At 43.9% G+C, this 16,323-nt stretch overlaps 1 protein-coding gene across 9 annotated transcripts in view; it reads right to left on the bottom strand.

Moving 5' to 3' along the window:
- CROCC2 (ciliary rootlet coiled-coil, rootletin family member 2) overlaps positions 1 to 16,323 on the bottom strand; it is an 89,393-nt gene that overhangs the window by 36,776 nt on the left and 36,294 nt on the right. For all 9 annotated transcript variants that reach the window (XM_083613657.1, XM_083613658.1, XM_083613660.1 and 6 more), the window contains 6 exons: positions 15,751 to 15,981; positions 13,779 to 13,972; positions 13,106 to 13,233; positions 12,083 to 12,252; positions 9,465 to 9,644; positions 8,988 to 9,122 (listed from right to left, as the gene is read on the bottom strand). In XM_083613657.1, the coding sequence (XP_083469783.1) occupies positions 8,988 to 9,122; positions 9,465 to 9,644; positions 12,083 to 12,252; positions 13,106 to 13,233; positions 13,779 to 13,972; positions 15,751 to 15,981 (1,038 nt within the window). The remainder of the gene's footprint in view (positions 1 to 8,987; positions 9,123 to 9,464; positions 9,645 to 12,082; positions 12,253 to 13,105; positions 13,234 to 13,778; positions 13,973 to 15,750; positions 15,982 to 16,323) is intronic.

Below are 16,323 nucleotides of genomic sequence, written 5' to 3'. Positions count from 1 at the left end.
GGCAGGTGTTTAACCTGGGATCTTCTGCTTGCAAAGCCTGTTCTCTCTCATGGGGCTGAGACCATTCTAAGCTTTGCAGGGCAGTTTTTCTGCACAGGAGGAAATGTAATCCCAACCCCAATGTAAGTGAAGAGGAAATCCAGTTGATCACGCAAAACAAAGCATTCAAATTAAGCAAAGAGAAAGTTGGCCAAATGTAGAAAAGTCATGGATGCTTCAGCTGAGATTCCTGCATTACGGGGAGTTGGACTGGATCACCCTTGGGGTCCCTTCCAATTCTACAATTCTCTGATTCTATATCTAGAAATAGCTAGACAGAAATTGTACCAGAACTTTTGGGCTGACAACGACACTATTTGCAAAGTTTACCCGCCCATGCAACTATCTTTACAAAGACATTTTAAAAAAGCAGCTTTAGTTCAGCACCCATCACTGGTAGGTACAACTGGTTCTTCCCTAAGCAACAAGAACAGAGTTGATTTTGTTCCTCACTCTAAGCCAAAAACACTTGCCAGTATCTTCACCCATATAATGCTGCAAGACACTGTAAAGTGTCCTCCATAAGTTTAATATTCTTTTAGGGTTTTTCCTCCCCTGCCTGTGACAGTCAATGATTCTACAAGTTTTATAGACTCATAGCATGCCAAGATGGAAAGTGACCTATTAAATCATCCAGGCCACCCTGCCTTAATACTAGAAATTCCCTGGACAAAATTATGGATACTAGCAATTGCTTTGGGTCTCAACAGGACTATGGTAGGACATGAGTATGTTTTGATGCCAAACTGAAAACAAGCAGTATTTGAGCAGGTTCAGCTCCAGCAGAAGGATTTGTGAATAGGCAGAACAACCAAGGGTCTACAGCCCCAACTCTGTATCTGTAAAACTATATCCATTGAAATAATAATGAATAAATTATTTTGAAATAACAAAATTAAAAAGATAGGAGAAACATTCAAGACTTCAATAGGCAGAACTCGCTTCATGAATTTAAGGTGTAGTGAGTGGACTGGAGTAGGTAGGGGGTCAATAACAGGGAAACGCAAAAAGACCCTGCCTGCTATAACTCATGGTTTGTGTATTTCTTCCTTCCCAGTGCCACACACATAACCAACAGAACTGTGACATGAAAATTAGTCATCTAGTAAAAGGCTGTTAATTGGAACATTTGTCTCCTTTATGGGAAATGACCTCCTTGGCATGAGAGAGAGAGAGAAGATACAGGAAAGCACAGCCAAACCATTTCATGGAAGTTAGGAAATGGTCAGCAGCAGGAGACAAATCTTTTGCTGTTGCAACCTTACGGTAAGAAATAAGCTGAGCTTTAAGGAAATGGTGTACAATCTCAGATCAGTTTTAGTGGAAACGAGAGAGAGAGAGAGAGAGAGAGAGGAATGTAGTCTGACCTACAAGGCAGCTTCCCATTTGTTCATTCTGGCCTAGTATCTACTCCCAAGTGGCAGTGGCTCTTGGATCTCCAGCAGAGAACTTTCCCACCACTTGCAGCCTGATCCCTTTTAACTGAATATGTCAGGGTCTGAACCTAAAACCTTCTGCATTCAAAGCATCTACTTTATCAATGAGCTATGGCTCCTCTCTGGGCTGAAACCAGTCATGCTTTTTCTGGGAATCTTTGGAACTGAGCTGATAGGCTGTATCATTCAGCAGCCTGTGAAGGTGGAAGTTCAAAAAGATACAGCACGTCATGACATAATGAGCAGCAGAAATTAACTTACGGCATGGCTTGTGTAAACAATGACTTTGCCCAAGAGATGTGTTCAAAGGAAGATTCAATATCGCTACTCTCAAATATCAGGTAAGAAAGTATTTCTAGGATGATGAATGGGGTGATGAGGAATGGATAATGGATGGTATTCAACTAAGTTTTACTCAGGGTAGACCCACTGAAATATTGAACATGACTATGTCAGGTCCATTTATTTCAATAGGTTTACTCTGAGTAAGGGCTCAGTCACACACCTTTTGTCTTGCGCTTTCTAGGTGCAGGTCTTCAGTGCTTTAAAGTGTGGATCTGTGCCTAGAAACACAACACAAAAAAGAAGCCTGGACAAGTCTGTTATGTACTGAGTTGAATAGGATCCAAAATGCAGCAGTCTGATTGGTCCTAGAACAATAGGATTCAGAATGCAGCAATCTGATTGGTCCTAGAACAATAGGATCCAGAATGCAGCAGTCTGATTGGTCCGCAGGAGCCACCCAATCCAACTCCAGGTGGAAGTGAATGTGCAACCTGATTGGCCTACAGGAGACTCCCGGAATTAGCCAATCCTGTGGGGCCCATTGTGTAAATAATGTATATAAAGCAGACATTTCAGGGGAACTTCCATTCCTCACTACTATGAGCTGAATAAAGAGCATGAAATCCATACTCGACTCCGAGTATATTTCAAAGTCCTTCATTAAATACCACCCTATGCACTCTCCTGTGAGCCACAATTGATGTATATGAACAGTAAGGCCTGACTCCCATTTCTGCTAAAAGCGGCCTTGTTTCAAGTCCCTTGGATGGAGGCAGAGGTGGCACCTGCAACATACATGGAACCCTTCTGAGTTAAAGGCAATGCTATAGCTGTTGACCACATCTAAGTGGGACCAATACTGGACAATTTGGAACTTGGTTGCCAATTAAAATACTGTACCCACTTCTCTCCTTTGTCTCCCATTCAGGCTCCAGAAGAGTCATGCAAGTGTCAGCTCTCAGTTTAGAGCAGTAGCTGCACATCTAAGCATTAGTTATGAGCACTAGGAGAGATGCTTTCTTGCTTATTCCTGAGGAGCACCAGGGATACATTCCCCACAACGTGTTGCTGCCACAAACCAGCTAAGAGAAAGTGTGAACGAATCTCCACCCAAAAGGAAGTGTGTTATATGCAGAAACACAAGAAACTGGCTTATCCCAGGTCAGAAATTATTTATCAGTGCAGGAGCATAGTGGTTAATTCTGAAGTGCAGGTATTCTAAGATGAGAGAGAGAGTGTGTCAACAAAGACATTATGGCTTCAATATCAAGACAGCTTTTTCTCACCCCCTTCTGGTTTGTTTAACATTCACTCACTATTCTGTAGCATTAGGATTGCTCAAGGGACTTTGCCATTTTTTTCAAAATGAAACAGGCAGTTTAACCCTTAGCTATGCAGGCTGATGCCAACAATTGCTTCTTCTGCTTAACTGATTTGGTGGAGTCTCCTGCCCCACCCCTGCCTGAGAATAGCCTATTTATTTGACATGCAGCGGATTGACAAATAGCACCCCAGGAGATTAGTGCTGTGGAATAAGCAGCTGTGCTTTGTCCAGAGGTGTACCTAGGGGTTGGTGAAACTGGCCCATGCCAGGGGCGCAGGCCTGCCTCCCCCTACAAAAATCACCTATCAGACTATGGAATGTATGACATAAAGATGTGTGGCAATGCGCTGCTGCTGTCACAGAAAGATCAAACACAGAAGCTTCCCATCCTTCTCGCATCATGGCACAAAGGCAAGCAGGAAAGTTATTTTCTTCAGGAGGGGGGCACTGAAACAGCTGCTTGCCAGGGGCATGAGGGATCCTAGGGACACCTCTAGTTTCATCCCTGCCACTGTAGCCCAGTATTTCATACTCTGAGTTGTAGTAGGTTACTAGGATGTTTCTGGCTACAGCTTTCTGGAACTGAATCTGGGATCTTCTCCATGCAAAGTGTGTGCTGCAACACAGAGCTACAGACCTTCCTGTGAAGTGGTAGCAACAGCTAAAATGCCCAGTGACTGATGCTGGCCTTGAATCTAATGACTTGTTCTGTTCATTCAATGAATAGGAATCTTCTGTTACAACTATTGTTCAAAAATATTGACATTGCTTAATGCACGAGCCGCAGTGTTTTCCTTCTCTAAATGTTTACTAGACTTTACAAAGGCTATCTCCTTACTCTAACCCCAATTTCCTGCAAAATGCTTTTCATTATTCAAAAATACCTAGCAAAAAAATAATAAAATGCTCTTGCTCTGCAGATTAAAGAAAAAACCCTGACCAATCTGGACCTTCAGCCTGTCTATACCCCTGGTTAAATACTGTCCATGCTCTCTGCTTCCTTGATCACATGAATTGTCACAATGGTTTCCTGGATCATAGTGCAGTGGGCTTACACTTATACATTTTTCATATTTTTATATCTATTCTCATATTGGGTTTTTCTGAATAGGTAGGGGATTGACTTATGGATACTGAGTGCCCTCTAGTGCTACCAAAGCAGCAGTACTCCAAAACTTTGGCCCAATCCTGGCTGCAGGATATAGGCTACAAAGGTAAGACTCTACTCTGGACCCTTCCGTTAAGCCATTTTCAAGGCAAGCCAATCTGCCTAACATAAAAACTCCATAATATACAGTAGAGTTAAACCAAAAACAAACCCCCTTCATATAGGCCATGGGTATTTGGGGGTTCAAATTCCAGGTGAGCACCATGTCCTTACCTGACATTTTTAGGCAAGCCACACTTTCTCAAGCTCACTTATCCGATTTATAAAATGGGTGCAGCTTGCCAACTCTACCACAGTATTTGCTGTGAGAAGGCATAAGGAAATGCCACTGCTCATCCTGATTCTGATACTGTGCATATGGTAGGCGATGAAATGAACTGTTTCTAGACTTGGGACCTCTTCTAGTAACTAATTGGAAAGGACAAACTCTAGCTAGGAAGCCATGTTAGTTGTTAGAGGAAACACAGCAGAGTGCCTTGGGGCACCTTAAAGACTAGCAGGTTTATTTTATTGTGTGTCCTGGCATAAGCCACAATAAATGGGCTAGTCTCCATGGAGCTACAAAGGTCTTTGTTGATTAAATCATAAAAGGCATAGTATATCATGGGACAAGTGGAGCTGGAAAGAGACAAAAGGACATCAGTCTAGAAGTCATTGAGGATGATGCTCATAAGAATGCTTCTGATGTAATTATAAGGCATGAGGCACATAGGAGCATCAATGCTAATAATACCTTTATTGTCAATGTACAACCTGTGTACAATGAAATTAAACAAAAGGTTAGGTTTCTGTACTTCACTGACAAAGCTGTTAAACAAACAGAGGGGTGAGTTTGGTAGCCCAACACAGAGACTTCTGGACTCCAGATGGAACTGAATGACCAAGATTGGTTAGTCTCCTTTATTTTTATTTTCTTTTACTATTAGTATTCAGACTAGGTGAGGAGCATACAGTCCCAAATAAACATAATATCCATCTACAACAGGGAAGTTCTCTCTCTCTCTCTTTCTTTCCTTCCTTCCTTCCTCCTTCCTTCCTTCCTTCCTTCCTTCCTTCCTTCCATCCTTCCTTCCTTCCTTCCTTCCTTGACCTCCCTACCTTTTGGGCCCACCAAAATGTGATTGTCCACTCTTTTTTTAAAAAAATGGGATTCACGCAACAGGGAAGTAGAGGATTACTACAGAATTGGCAAAAGTAGAAATAATAAGACAAAATCCCTACACTCTTGTCTTGTGAGGCGGGAAAAAAGCCACTGGCAGGGACTGCCGTTCCCAGAGTGGAACAAGGATATTCCTGCTTCCCTTGCTGAGTTTGTGAGGCTCTGTTTTGCCATCTAGGCCGAAGGGAACTCCAATGGGGATTCAGGGAGGGGGAGCTCCAGGAAATGAGAAGCTCTTGGGCAAGATCTTTTCTTCTGGTGCCAGGAACTTGCTCACTGCGTTGCAAGCCACACACAAGCTTCTCCAAGGAGGAGAGAGATCGGACCATGCATGGAACACAGCCATGCAGCTTCCAGCTATGAATTGCAACATCCCCTGCCCCTAGGGAGGAGGGTCTGGCTTGGATTCACTGCCTCGCCCTACTCTGTCCCAGCTTGGAAGAATCTCCCTGTCATGCACGACCCTCCAGAAAACAGCTTACTGTATCAGTCATAATCTCACTGTCTTAGAGGGATCACAGTCATCGGTGCAGCTCAGAGCTGTTCCATTGAGTGAGCAGACGCGAGGGCGGGTTAGAGATGGTGGACCAGAACGGTAGAGATTGCCAATAAATCCCAGCGATAGGGCAGGTCACATCCATTCCTGTCATTCTGTGCTGCTCTACAAGTTTGGGGTGGGGCTATTGTTTACAGTCCTTCGGGGAAATTATTTGTTTTAAAGCTGGCTTCCCTTTGGTTCCCAGTCAATCTTTCCAGCTGAAATGCTTTTCAAATTTGTTCTGGTGGGGGTTTCTCACCCTTGTTGTGCTATTTGTTTGCTCGGTCTTAGGAGGCCGTGCCTTGTGAGCTTGTGAACTGATCTCTCCAGAGATACGATAGGGCCCCGGCTAATATTGCCAATGTGTTTTTTATTTAAAGGCAGAACCAAACAATCCCACGTTGAGCTATTAAAAAGAAAAGAAAAGGGGGAGGGGGAAATCTTGTGGTGCATTATGGAAACAAATTGTGGAGAGAGACAGGGCAAGCCAGAGTCAAGCAAATCGTGGGCAAGCAGTGTCCTTGTGCTCTATACAGCAACTCCAGTGGTCACCCCCTCCTTCCAGAGAAACTCATGTACAGAGTTTCAGTACGTGAAAGAAAGGGCTGCAGCTCAGGCACAGAGCACATGCCGTTCAGGCAGAACACTCCAGGTTCAAACCTCAGCATCTCCAGGTAGGACTGGGAAAGGCTCTTGTCTCAAACCCTGAAGAACTGCTGTTGGTCATCACAGACAATATACTGAGTTAGATGCAGCCGTAATCTGATGCTCCAAGGCTCGTATGTCCCTCAACAACAGGGGTAGTCTGCACCAGCTGTTTTATTTTGCAAATTTCTCAGAAACAACTGGGGTAGATAGCATCACATCTTCAAAACTATCTCCTCTTGTAGATTTCTTTTTTAAAAAAGGAAGGAAAATGAGGGCACAACTAGATGAGATGGTGGGATATCTATGATCAGATTTCCCACATTAAAAAAGCCCTAATGTTAAAGGCAGCTGTGGATGCCTCTGAATTGGATTAGGAAGGGGGTGAAAAAATATTTTTGCTCGTGCTGTTTTCCTGGCCGAAGTGGCCCCTTCTCAAGGCTTAGCCTCCCCCTTATTCTACAGTGTGCCCAAGAAGCTATTCTGCCCTTCATTAACACCCACAGAGCAATCCTGCTGTCCTGTTCTAGCCTGATATGGAGGGAGATCCACTTCCCCTAAAAGGCTTCTCATGAGATTTGGACAAAGAAGGTAGACACTACCTGTAGTGGCCAGCACAGCAGAACAGGCCAACCTGGCTTCTCAGCACTGCACAGAACATTTGCAGCTCTTTACTGGGAGATGCATAGTGGGAGTCTTCATTTCTAGTAACCCCACAGTTGGTTTGATGTGTGTGTGTATAGTTTCCTCTGCTCATCCTCACTGATGGTGCCAACTGATGGGGTGGCCAACTCCCGAGAGACTGTGATCTACTTTCAAAATTAAAATCTGGCAGTGATCTACCCCCGGTTTTTAGGGGTTCAGGTCAAAGTTGCTGAGCTTTTTTTAAGGAGGGGAGATGACATGTTTTTTAGGCAGTCAGGGACTTTTTGGCAGCTCTTCTGAGGGAGGGAGGAACAGAAGCAGCCACTAACCTTACAATTGCTGGCCATATAACAGCCTCCATTTCTAAACTCTGGCTTCCCTGTTGCAACAATAGAGGCCGGCGCAGGGAGAGGGAGCAGGGCTGGAAGGAGGCCGGTGATCAACCGCAATCTACCAAATCCTCGTAGGGATCAACCAGTAGATCGCAATCAACGTGTTGGACATCCCTGCTATACATAAATGGTAATAAACGGTGGACCCTCTGACCACAGAAGGACCATATACAGTGGAACCTTGGATCTTGAACTTAATCCGTTTCAGAAGTCCATTTGACTCCTGAAATGTTCAAAAACTAAGGTGTGGCTCTGATTGGTGCAGATGCCCCGGAAACAATAGCCAACAGCCGCATTGGATGTTTGGCTTCCGAAAAATGTTTGAAAACCGGAACACTTACTTTCGGGTTTTTGGCGTTCAGGAGCTGATTTGTTCATCAACTAAGCCATTCGAGAACCAGGGTTCCACTATATAATAAAGTGTTTATCCACTGCGGAAATGGGGTAGAGCATTCCTTTAGCAAACCAAAGCATAAACAGAGGGGTCTCACTGTGGCTAAGAATCTGGTAACGGTAATGACAATATATGCCATTTTACACAATGTCTGCGAATCTAAGTGTCATGTCTTGCATAAGCTAACGGGTGTTTCAGAGCTGAGACCTTGGAGGAATATGATAATTAAGGATGTAATAAGGCCTCGTCTTCTGTTCCACCCTGAACCCATCACATGTAGCACTTTTTCCACTCCACTACAGTTTGCCTTCTGCCAAAAACTATGTTACCCGTCTCACTGTTCACTGTGGCAAAATAATGTAACTTACATAATTTACAAAAAATAATTATGCCAATGATGTAAATTACATTGTGATTATGTTAGTTTACCACACTCCAATGCAAAGAAAACAGAATGAGAATGGGGTGGGGAAGGTTTGACATAATTAATTACATATCATTTGTAGATTGAAAGCAACAACAGTGAATACTGATCATATTTGTGGGGTTGATTTCTGTTCCAGGCATGGGGTAAATGAGCAAACATCAGTAATGTTAATCCTGCATCTGTTTTCATCAACATTCTCCAACATCCCTAATAACAACAGAGCTGCAGCTGAGGGAAAAGAGACGTGGTAATCTATTTCTGGGTTCCTTGCAGTGCTGCATGTTCAAGCACAAAGTGTTGCTTATGACCCCCATAAAGTCCCACTTCCCCTTTTCTGTTTATATTTCTGTTAGAATTAAACATATTTTTTGTTTTATTTTCCCGCAGGTATGTTTCATTCCTTCTCTTAATTGTCGGTTGATCATAGGCTGAGTTAGGAGATTCAGGAGATGGCAATACCCTACCATTATCTTGCTAGGCATTTCAATATTTGCATTCCCTGCCATGGAAAAAAATCACAAAGCCCAGAGTTCACCTTGTCTTGCTCCTGGCGGTTCAGAGCTTCCAGCTTCACCCGGTCAAACTCTGACCTGGCAACTGTGAGTTCGCGTTGTGACTCACTGAGCTTTTCTAAAAGGATATTCTTCTCTGCTTCCTTCTTGGACAAAGCCTGGAGGTAGAAAGGAAACGCTCACATATGTAAACAATATTCATAATGCCCTGGAAATTACATTTTTATTATTTATTATTAGCATTTGTTGGGCACCCTATAACATGAGTCCTAAGGATGGCTCATAGCAAGAAATAAAATACATGGGAAACAAATGTGATCCTTTAGGCTCCTGTTCCCAACTCCAACAACCCTAACCATTATCCATGCTGGCTGGGCACAATGGTTAGAGCTGTGGCAGTAGTGTTACACAGATAGTGGCCTGGTTCATACCTCACGCTAAGCCAAACCATGGCTTGAAAGCAGGTAGCTTCCTTCCAACTAATGTTACTCTCTTCTCACCTTCTGTTTTTCATTCTCTAGCAGGAGGAGGCTTTCATCCCGGTTCTGCTGCAAAGAGAGGATCTCCTCCATGAACTCCCTTTTTTCAGCTTCATGCTTGGATGCCAGTTCTTCCCTCTCTTGCTGAAGATGATGCACAGCCTCGTCTTTCTCCTCAATCAATGCCAGATGCAGGGCCTCCTGGTGTCAGCAGAGCAGGAAGTTATCAGGTAAACTAGTTGAAATATGCTCGGAGTCGAGAGTGGATTTCATGCTCTTTATTCAGCTCATAGTGGTGAGGAGGAATGAAAGTTCCCCCAAAGTATCTGCTTTATATACGTTATTTACACAATGGGCTGCTCGTGATTGGCTAATTCCGGAATTCTCCTATAGGCCAATCAGGTTGTGGATTCACTTCCATCTGGAGCTGGATTGGGTGGCTCCTGCAGACCAATCATACTGCTGCATTGTTCTAGGACCAATCAGACTGCTGCTTTCTGAATCCTATTGTTCTAGGACCAATCAGACTGCTGCATTCTGAATCCTATTGTTCTAGGACCAATCAGTCTGCTGCATTTTGGATCCTATTGTTCTAGGACCAATCAGACTGCTGCTAGGACCACCTCAGTACATAACACTAGTATCCAGGGGTGTTGCAAGAATGGGATCACGGGGCACAGACCCCCCCAAAAAACTTTTTTCTAAGTGTACTGAGTGTTTCTGGTAGATAGTGAATTTGGGAGAAATTGAACAGGAGTGATCTTGGTTAACTGAGCAGGATATTATTTAATTTTGTGGGAATAAATTATCTAGAGAAGAGGGGGAATTGAATGGGAATTGAATTAATTTGGAGCAGGATGTGCTGGGAAATTAATTGGGAGAAATGAAGAGGAACTGATTTGGGGTGATTGGGGCTAGGATGCAAATTAATGGAACAATTTATCTGGGCTTATTTTGATTGGAAATTTGTTGGCTTTCCTACTGTGACATTTAAATTCTACATTTGCATCTGTACATATATAATAACATATTCACATGTTATGCAGAGTTGTGTCTGTAGCCTTTTGTCCTGAGTCTTTTAAGTACCTAGCAATGCTCCTAACTAGTGTTGAACACAAGCAAGTTCCTTGCAACCAAATCCCTATCTCCAGTGCCTGCCTCAGATTTCCAGTCTCAAACATATTCAAAGCAGTTCAAAGAAACCATGACAGAGACTAACAGGACTCCAGTGAAAAGGAAACCACCCAAATGTGGTACATCCTGTAATTAGAATCCAGTTTGAATCATTTAATACACATGCATATTGACAGGTATAAAGACCATTCCTATGTAGAAATCACAGCTGCCTATATACAGGTACACAGAGTGCTGCATATAAATGTAAGATAAAGGTAAAGGACCCCTGGATGGTTAAGTCCAGTCAAAGGCAACAACAGGGTGCTGCGCTCATCTCACTTTCAGGCCGAGGGATCCAGCGTTTGTCTACAGACAGCTTTCCGTGTCATGCGGCTAGCATGACTAATCCACTTCTGGCACAATGGGACACCATGACAAGTGCCAGAGTGCACAGAAATGCCGTTTACCATCCCGCCACAGCGGTACCTATTTATCTACTTGCACTAGTGTGCTTTCAAACTGTAGGTTGGCAGAAGCTGGGAAAGAGCAACGAGAGCTCACTCCATTGTGCGGATTCAAACCACCGACCTTCCAATTGGCAAGTCCAAGAGGCTCAGTGGTTTAAACCACAGCGCCACCTACGCCTCCCTTATAAATGTTTAAGTATTATTATTAACACATTTCATCATTTCTTCAAGGACCTCAGGGTAGTGTACATGCAGTTTCCCTTCCCTTTATATTCTTACAAGAACCCTTTCAGGTAGTTTAGGCTGAGATACAATGACTAGCGCATTGTCATGGCTGAGGAGAGATTTGAAACCATGTTTCCCTATTCAAGTACCAGCCATTATACTACACCACTGCTCAACACTGTTATTACTAGGAAAAGAGCTACTCCTTATTAAGGTGTATTATGAAGGAAGCATTCACAATTTATACCACATGAGTGTTCTTCACAACTCATTCAATATATGTATACAACTTGTGATGTGCTTGGAAATCAGCTGCTATCATATCAAGTAGTCTTGATACCACAACAACTCACAGTATAGAGGAGAAAGAAAGAAAGAACAGTTATACAGTCTCTCTCAGCACCAATGGTTGCTAGCTTCACCACTACCACCATATTATATTATTATTATTATTATTATTATTATTATTATTATTATTATTATTATTATATTAACATTGGCATGTTGGGAGCTGCTACATAACTAGACTGGAGTGGGCAAACAGCAATCATCAGACAGGTTGACAGAGCACTTTAATCTACTTGAATTGTACATACCTAAATATCCAGTATGCACTCAAGTCCCTCCCACAAAATAATAACAGTCTGGAGTCACCCAGAACCCTCTCATTGCTCTAATGACAATGAAAGTGACTTACTATTGAACACTAGAACTAGATTTGGTTAGTGGACATGGCAATTTTCTAGTACCCAGCTTTCACTCATTTCAACCATCACTGACAGTGGACCGAAGGATTTGGCTGCATAAGGGTTAGGAGTCTTCAGCACTGACCTTCTCTTTTCTGAGGCGCTCGAGGTCCTCCTCAAAACCCAGCTTCTGGTTCTTTATGACCTGTTGGAACCCTTGTTGCTCCTCAGTTATCTGGAGCTTCAACATCTCTATTTCTCGCCTCAGTGTGGTTTCCCGAAGCTCAAGTTCATGCTGGGCTTTTCCCAATTCCACTACGAAAGAAAGCAAACACCATCCAGGACAGATCCTTGGGCAACTCTTCAGTATAGGCTGTGACAACAAATTGTTTCTTCAGCAGAAGGCACAATTAAGCAAGCAGTTCTTTCAGCTTCATTGCTGTTATTTTTTAAGAAAGCGGCTTTAAAAGTCTCTTGCACCCACACTGCTTTTTATAAAATATCATTTTTATAAATTGTATTTTTGCACTGATATGTTTTATTGCATCTGGCTTTATATATGTGGTTTTAACCAAGTTGTAAGCCATCACAAAAAGATAGGATAAAACAAGTAAGTCTGGAAACCTGTTCATTGGCTGATCTTGATGCAAAATTATGTTAAATGGAAATTTGAATGTGTGTCACCAATAACCAGTTATATAATAATAATGAGAATAATAATAAGAATAATAAAAATTATTTGTACCCCACCCATCTGGCTGGGTTTCCCCAGCCACTCTGGGAGGCTTCCAACAAAGATTAAGAATACATTAAAATGTCACATTAAAAACTTCCCTGAACAGGGCTGCCTGTAGAGTCAGGTATAGTCAGATAACAGGTGAGGTGGTTTTTTAAAAAAAATTATTGGGCACTTTCAGTGGTATCCCAACCACTTAACAATGGCTGTATACATACCATACGTTTAAAGCACATGTCTTCTTCAAAGACTCCTAGGAACTGTATTTTACCTTTTACAGAGCTATGCTTCCCAACATTCTTAACAAACTAGTTCCCAGAATTCTTTGGGGGAAGCCATGTGCTTTCAATGTATGGTTTGTGCACACCTTAATAATTTAAAGGGAAGATTCCATGGAGTTTTGAATCAGACGGAATAATGTGTGTACTATACCTTGAAGAGCCTTTCTGGCAAGCTTGATGCCTTGGTTCTCTCCTTCTAGTTGTTCCTTGCGAGCTTCCAGCTGTGCTGCCAGTTCTTGTGCCTCAAAAAGGCTGGTTTCCAGGGACTCCTTCTCCACTCTAAAGCACATCAGGAAATAATCAAGGCCAGTCAATTAAGCTGTCAATGCCTGGATTCTACAGGCATCTATTTATCCACTACCCCAGAAAGCTTGTTGGCACCAATGATCCCCATCCACCACAGGTACTCTGCCAGCCCTGCTCATCCACAGGAAGTCCAGAGACCAGGAAATGTGCAACAAATAAAAGGGCACCTGCCTGCAGGTTTACACTTAGCTAGCTTCCTGTGCTTCTCATTTAGCACAGAAGCACTGAACAGAGGGGCATAGGCAGCTGCTGCTTGGACAGGCCAGAAGGGAAAAGGAAAAAATATATATTTGACTGAAACAAAGAGCAAGGCTGAAACCAAGACACTGAGCCTGTTATGAAGTATGGTATGGTGTACAAGTGAAGCATATCCACAGGCTTATGCTTTAAAACAGGGGTGAAGCAAGACTTACTTGGTTTAGGTTGCATGACTTTGCCTCATGCCACCCCTCCCTTAAGTTAATTTGCAAGCCAGTCTTCAGGAGACCACCAGTTGTTTCATAGCCGGTGGGCATTACCTGAGAGCTTCTGCTTCCTCTGTTAACAACTTCCTGTGCCTCTCCAGTGCAGTGAGCTCCACAACCACCTGTGCCTTTTCCTTAGCCATGTCTTCCTTCTCCTGCAGCGTACGGAGCAAGGAGTCTGCTTGCATCTCCATCTCTCGGTGGCTCTGGGCCAGCTGCTCACCTAGAGTTTGCTTCTGGCTGTTCAGCTGGCAAAAAGCAGAGGGAAGTGTGTGAGAGAGTAAGAGCAGGAAATTAAGAGCCTAATTAGGATCCTGGCTCCACAACCCTGTAAACTGGGGTGGCGGGGAGGCTCCTCCAAGTGTTGTTAGACTTCAACTACCATCAGCCCTGGGCGGCATGGAACATAGGAAACATCCTTCTACTGAGTCAGAACACTGATCCATCAGGCTCAGGACTGCCTACACTGACTGGCAGAAGCTTTTCAGGATTTCAGAGAGTGTTCTCTCTCCCATACTGACCTGGAGATGCTGAGGCCTGAACCTGAGGTCTTCTGCATGCAACATAGTAGCTGGACCACTGAGCTACAGTCCTTCCGCTCAGTGGTCAAAGACGATGGCTGAGGAGTTGTCATCTAACAATGTATGGAGAACCACCAGCTTTCCATCCCTGATATAAACCACTCCTCTTAAGGGCAGTAGTTTGGCAGAGCTGTGCCTCTGTCAGGGACTGGCAGGGTGCTGAGGAGTGCGTGGCAGATGCCACAGGGTCAGAGGCTGCCCCAGGGGAAGGGGACAGCAATTTATGGGGTTTGGTGCCTCCTGTGAGGCAGCACTCAGGGCTGGAGGGAGGGAAGAGTCTGAGCAGAAGGACACTGTGTTTAAAAAACACAGGGGCCGTATTTGAATAGTAGAATGCCTGGCATCTGGTGGGCTGAGCTTTTGTGTTGTGCTCCGGAATTGGCCCCTCCTTTCAGGTGTCTGACAGGAGGATTGATTTTTTATTTTATTTTAATCACCCCACCCTCCACCACAGAGAGAGGGGAGGGGGTGAAGGACACAGGTCAGGAGTGTATGAGAAGTCGCAGGTTGCTTGTGCTCAGCCCATCAGATGCCGGTCCTTAAGGTCAGGTGGAGGTGTGGTTATGCTGTTGCTCGACCAGTCCAGCTCAGAACATCAGCCTGGGGAGGGGATGCCAGCTACTGAAGTGGGCAGAAGTGTGTGTGTGTGTGTGTGTGTGTGTGTGTTCTCTGTGCACCTTAGGAGCTACCATAAGTGTGTGCTTTGTCAATAAAGAATTAAACTACCAGCCGTCTGTCCTCCTTGTGCTGCGTGTGCTTAGGACAGCCTCTGAACTCAGTGGTTCTGCTGGACAGGGATCCCAAAATGGTTTGTTTGGATCAACTGTATTGCAGAAGCTTTGCCGAGTGTATCGCCAAGATGCGCTCTTGTGTCAGGGCCAACCTAGTTATTATGAACAACCATCTGAATCAACAAGTGGCGTTTCTCACTGGAACCTTTCTCATATTATATTCTTATATTTATTTATAAAAGTCTTTTTATATCGGAGTAACAGATCCAAGCACAATAATGCTCGAGCACAAGTTATATCTCTACTGTGATCAGAGCTAAATTGGCAACTGAAATGCAATACTGTATAATGCTTTCAACACATCAAACCTCCGCATTTCCAGCAGATCAGACCTGCCAAACCAATATGTTAGCAATCATTGGGGTTGCGGGGTGGGGGATGGGGAATGCCAAGTGATGCACTCCCACTTCCCACAACTTTTGCAACCAGGAAAGCGACCGAAGGGCCAAGTTTTTGTAATTCACATAAATTACTCCAAATCTCATGTTCGGCTGCAACAGAAAAGACTTAGTGATCTATCATGCCCCATTTGTCCCCTCCCCAGCAGAGTACTCAACCAGGAAGACAAAAATTATCCCAAGTCCTCTCTTATTCACATCCTTACTGTATCCTGAGGCAATGAAAAGGTACTGTGTTCTGCCCTCTGTTTCATACCTGCATTATTTGGTCCTGAAACTGGATTCTCTCCCTGTGGAGCGAGGCCACTTCCCCTTCCAGTCTCTCCTGCTTCTCTTCTGAGGCCTTGCAGCTCTGTTCCAGCCCCTGCTTCTCTGCCCTCGTGCGCATCAGTTCTTGCTCCAAGTGCGCCAGCTGCTCACGCCAACCGGCTTGCTCTTGTTCCAGCTCCCGCTTCCTATTTGAAAGCCTGCTCTTCTCCTCTTCAAGCTGCACAACAAGAGGAAAGACGGGGGTTTGCAGGCTCTAAAAGTGGCGGGGGGAGATGATCCAGCAGAAAAACAAAAGGTGGGCTAGCCTTGGCGGAAAGGGAACGAGGATACATCCTTATGACACTTTCACACACGACCCCTGGATTTATTGTTGAATTTGAATGTGCAATCATAAGCAAAGAAGAGAAAATGGGAGGGACGCCTTCTGTAATTCAAATGTATATTCTGGTAAATTGGGGGGGGGGGGTTATTTTGCTTTTGCATTTGTGGTAAAAACCAACTTGGGAAAAATCTAATTACGTTTCAAGTGTAAAAATAGAATAGCTCCTTTTTTGCCATT

This window comes from Podarcis filfolensis, assembly GCF_964270895.1.
Source record: "Podarcis filfolensis genome assembly, chromosome: 5".
In the NCBI taxonomy this organism is placed as follows: Eukaryota; Metazoa; Chordata; class Lepidosauria; order Squamata; family Lacertidae; genus Podarcis; species Podarcis filfolensis.
This window is presented reverse-complemented; position numbering and strand designations above follow the sequence as displayed.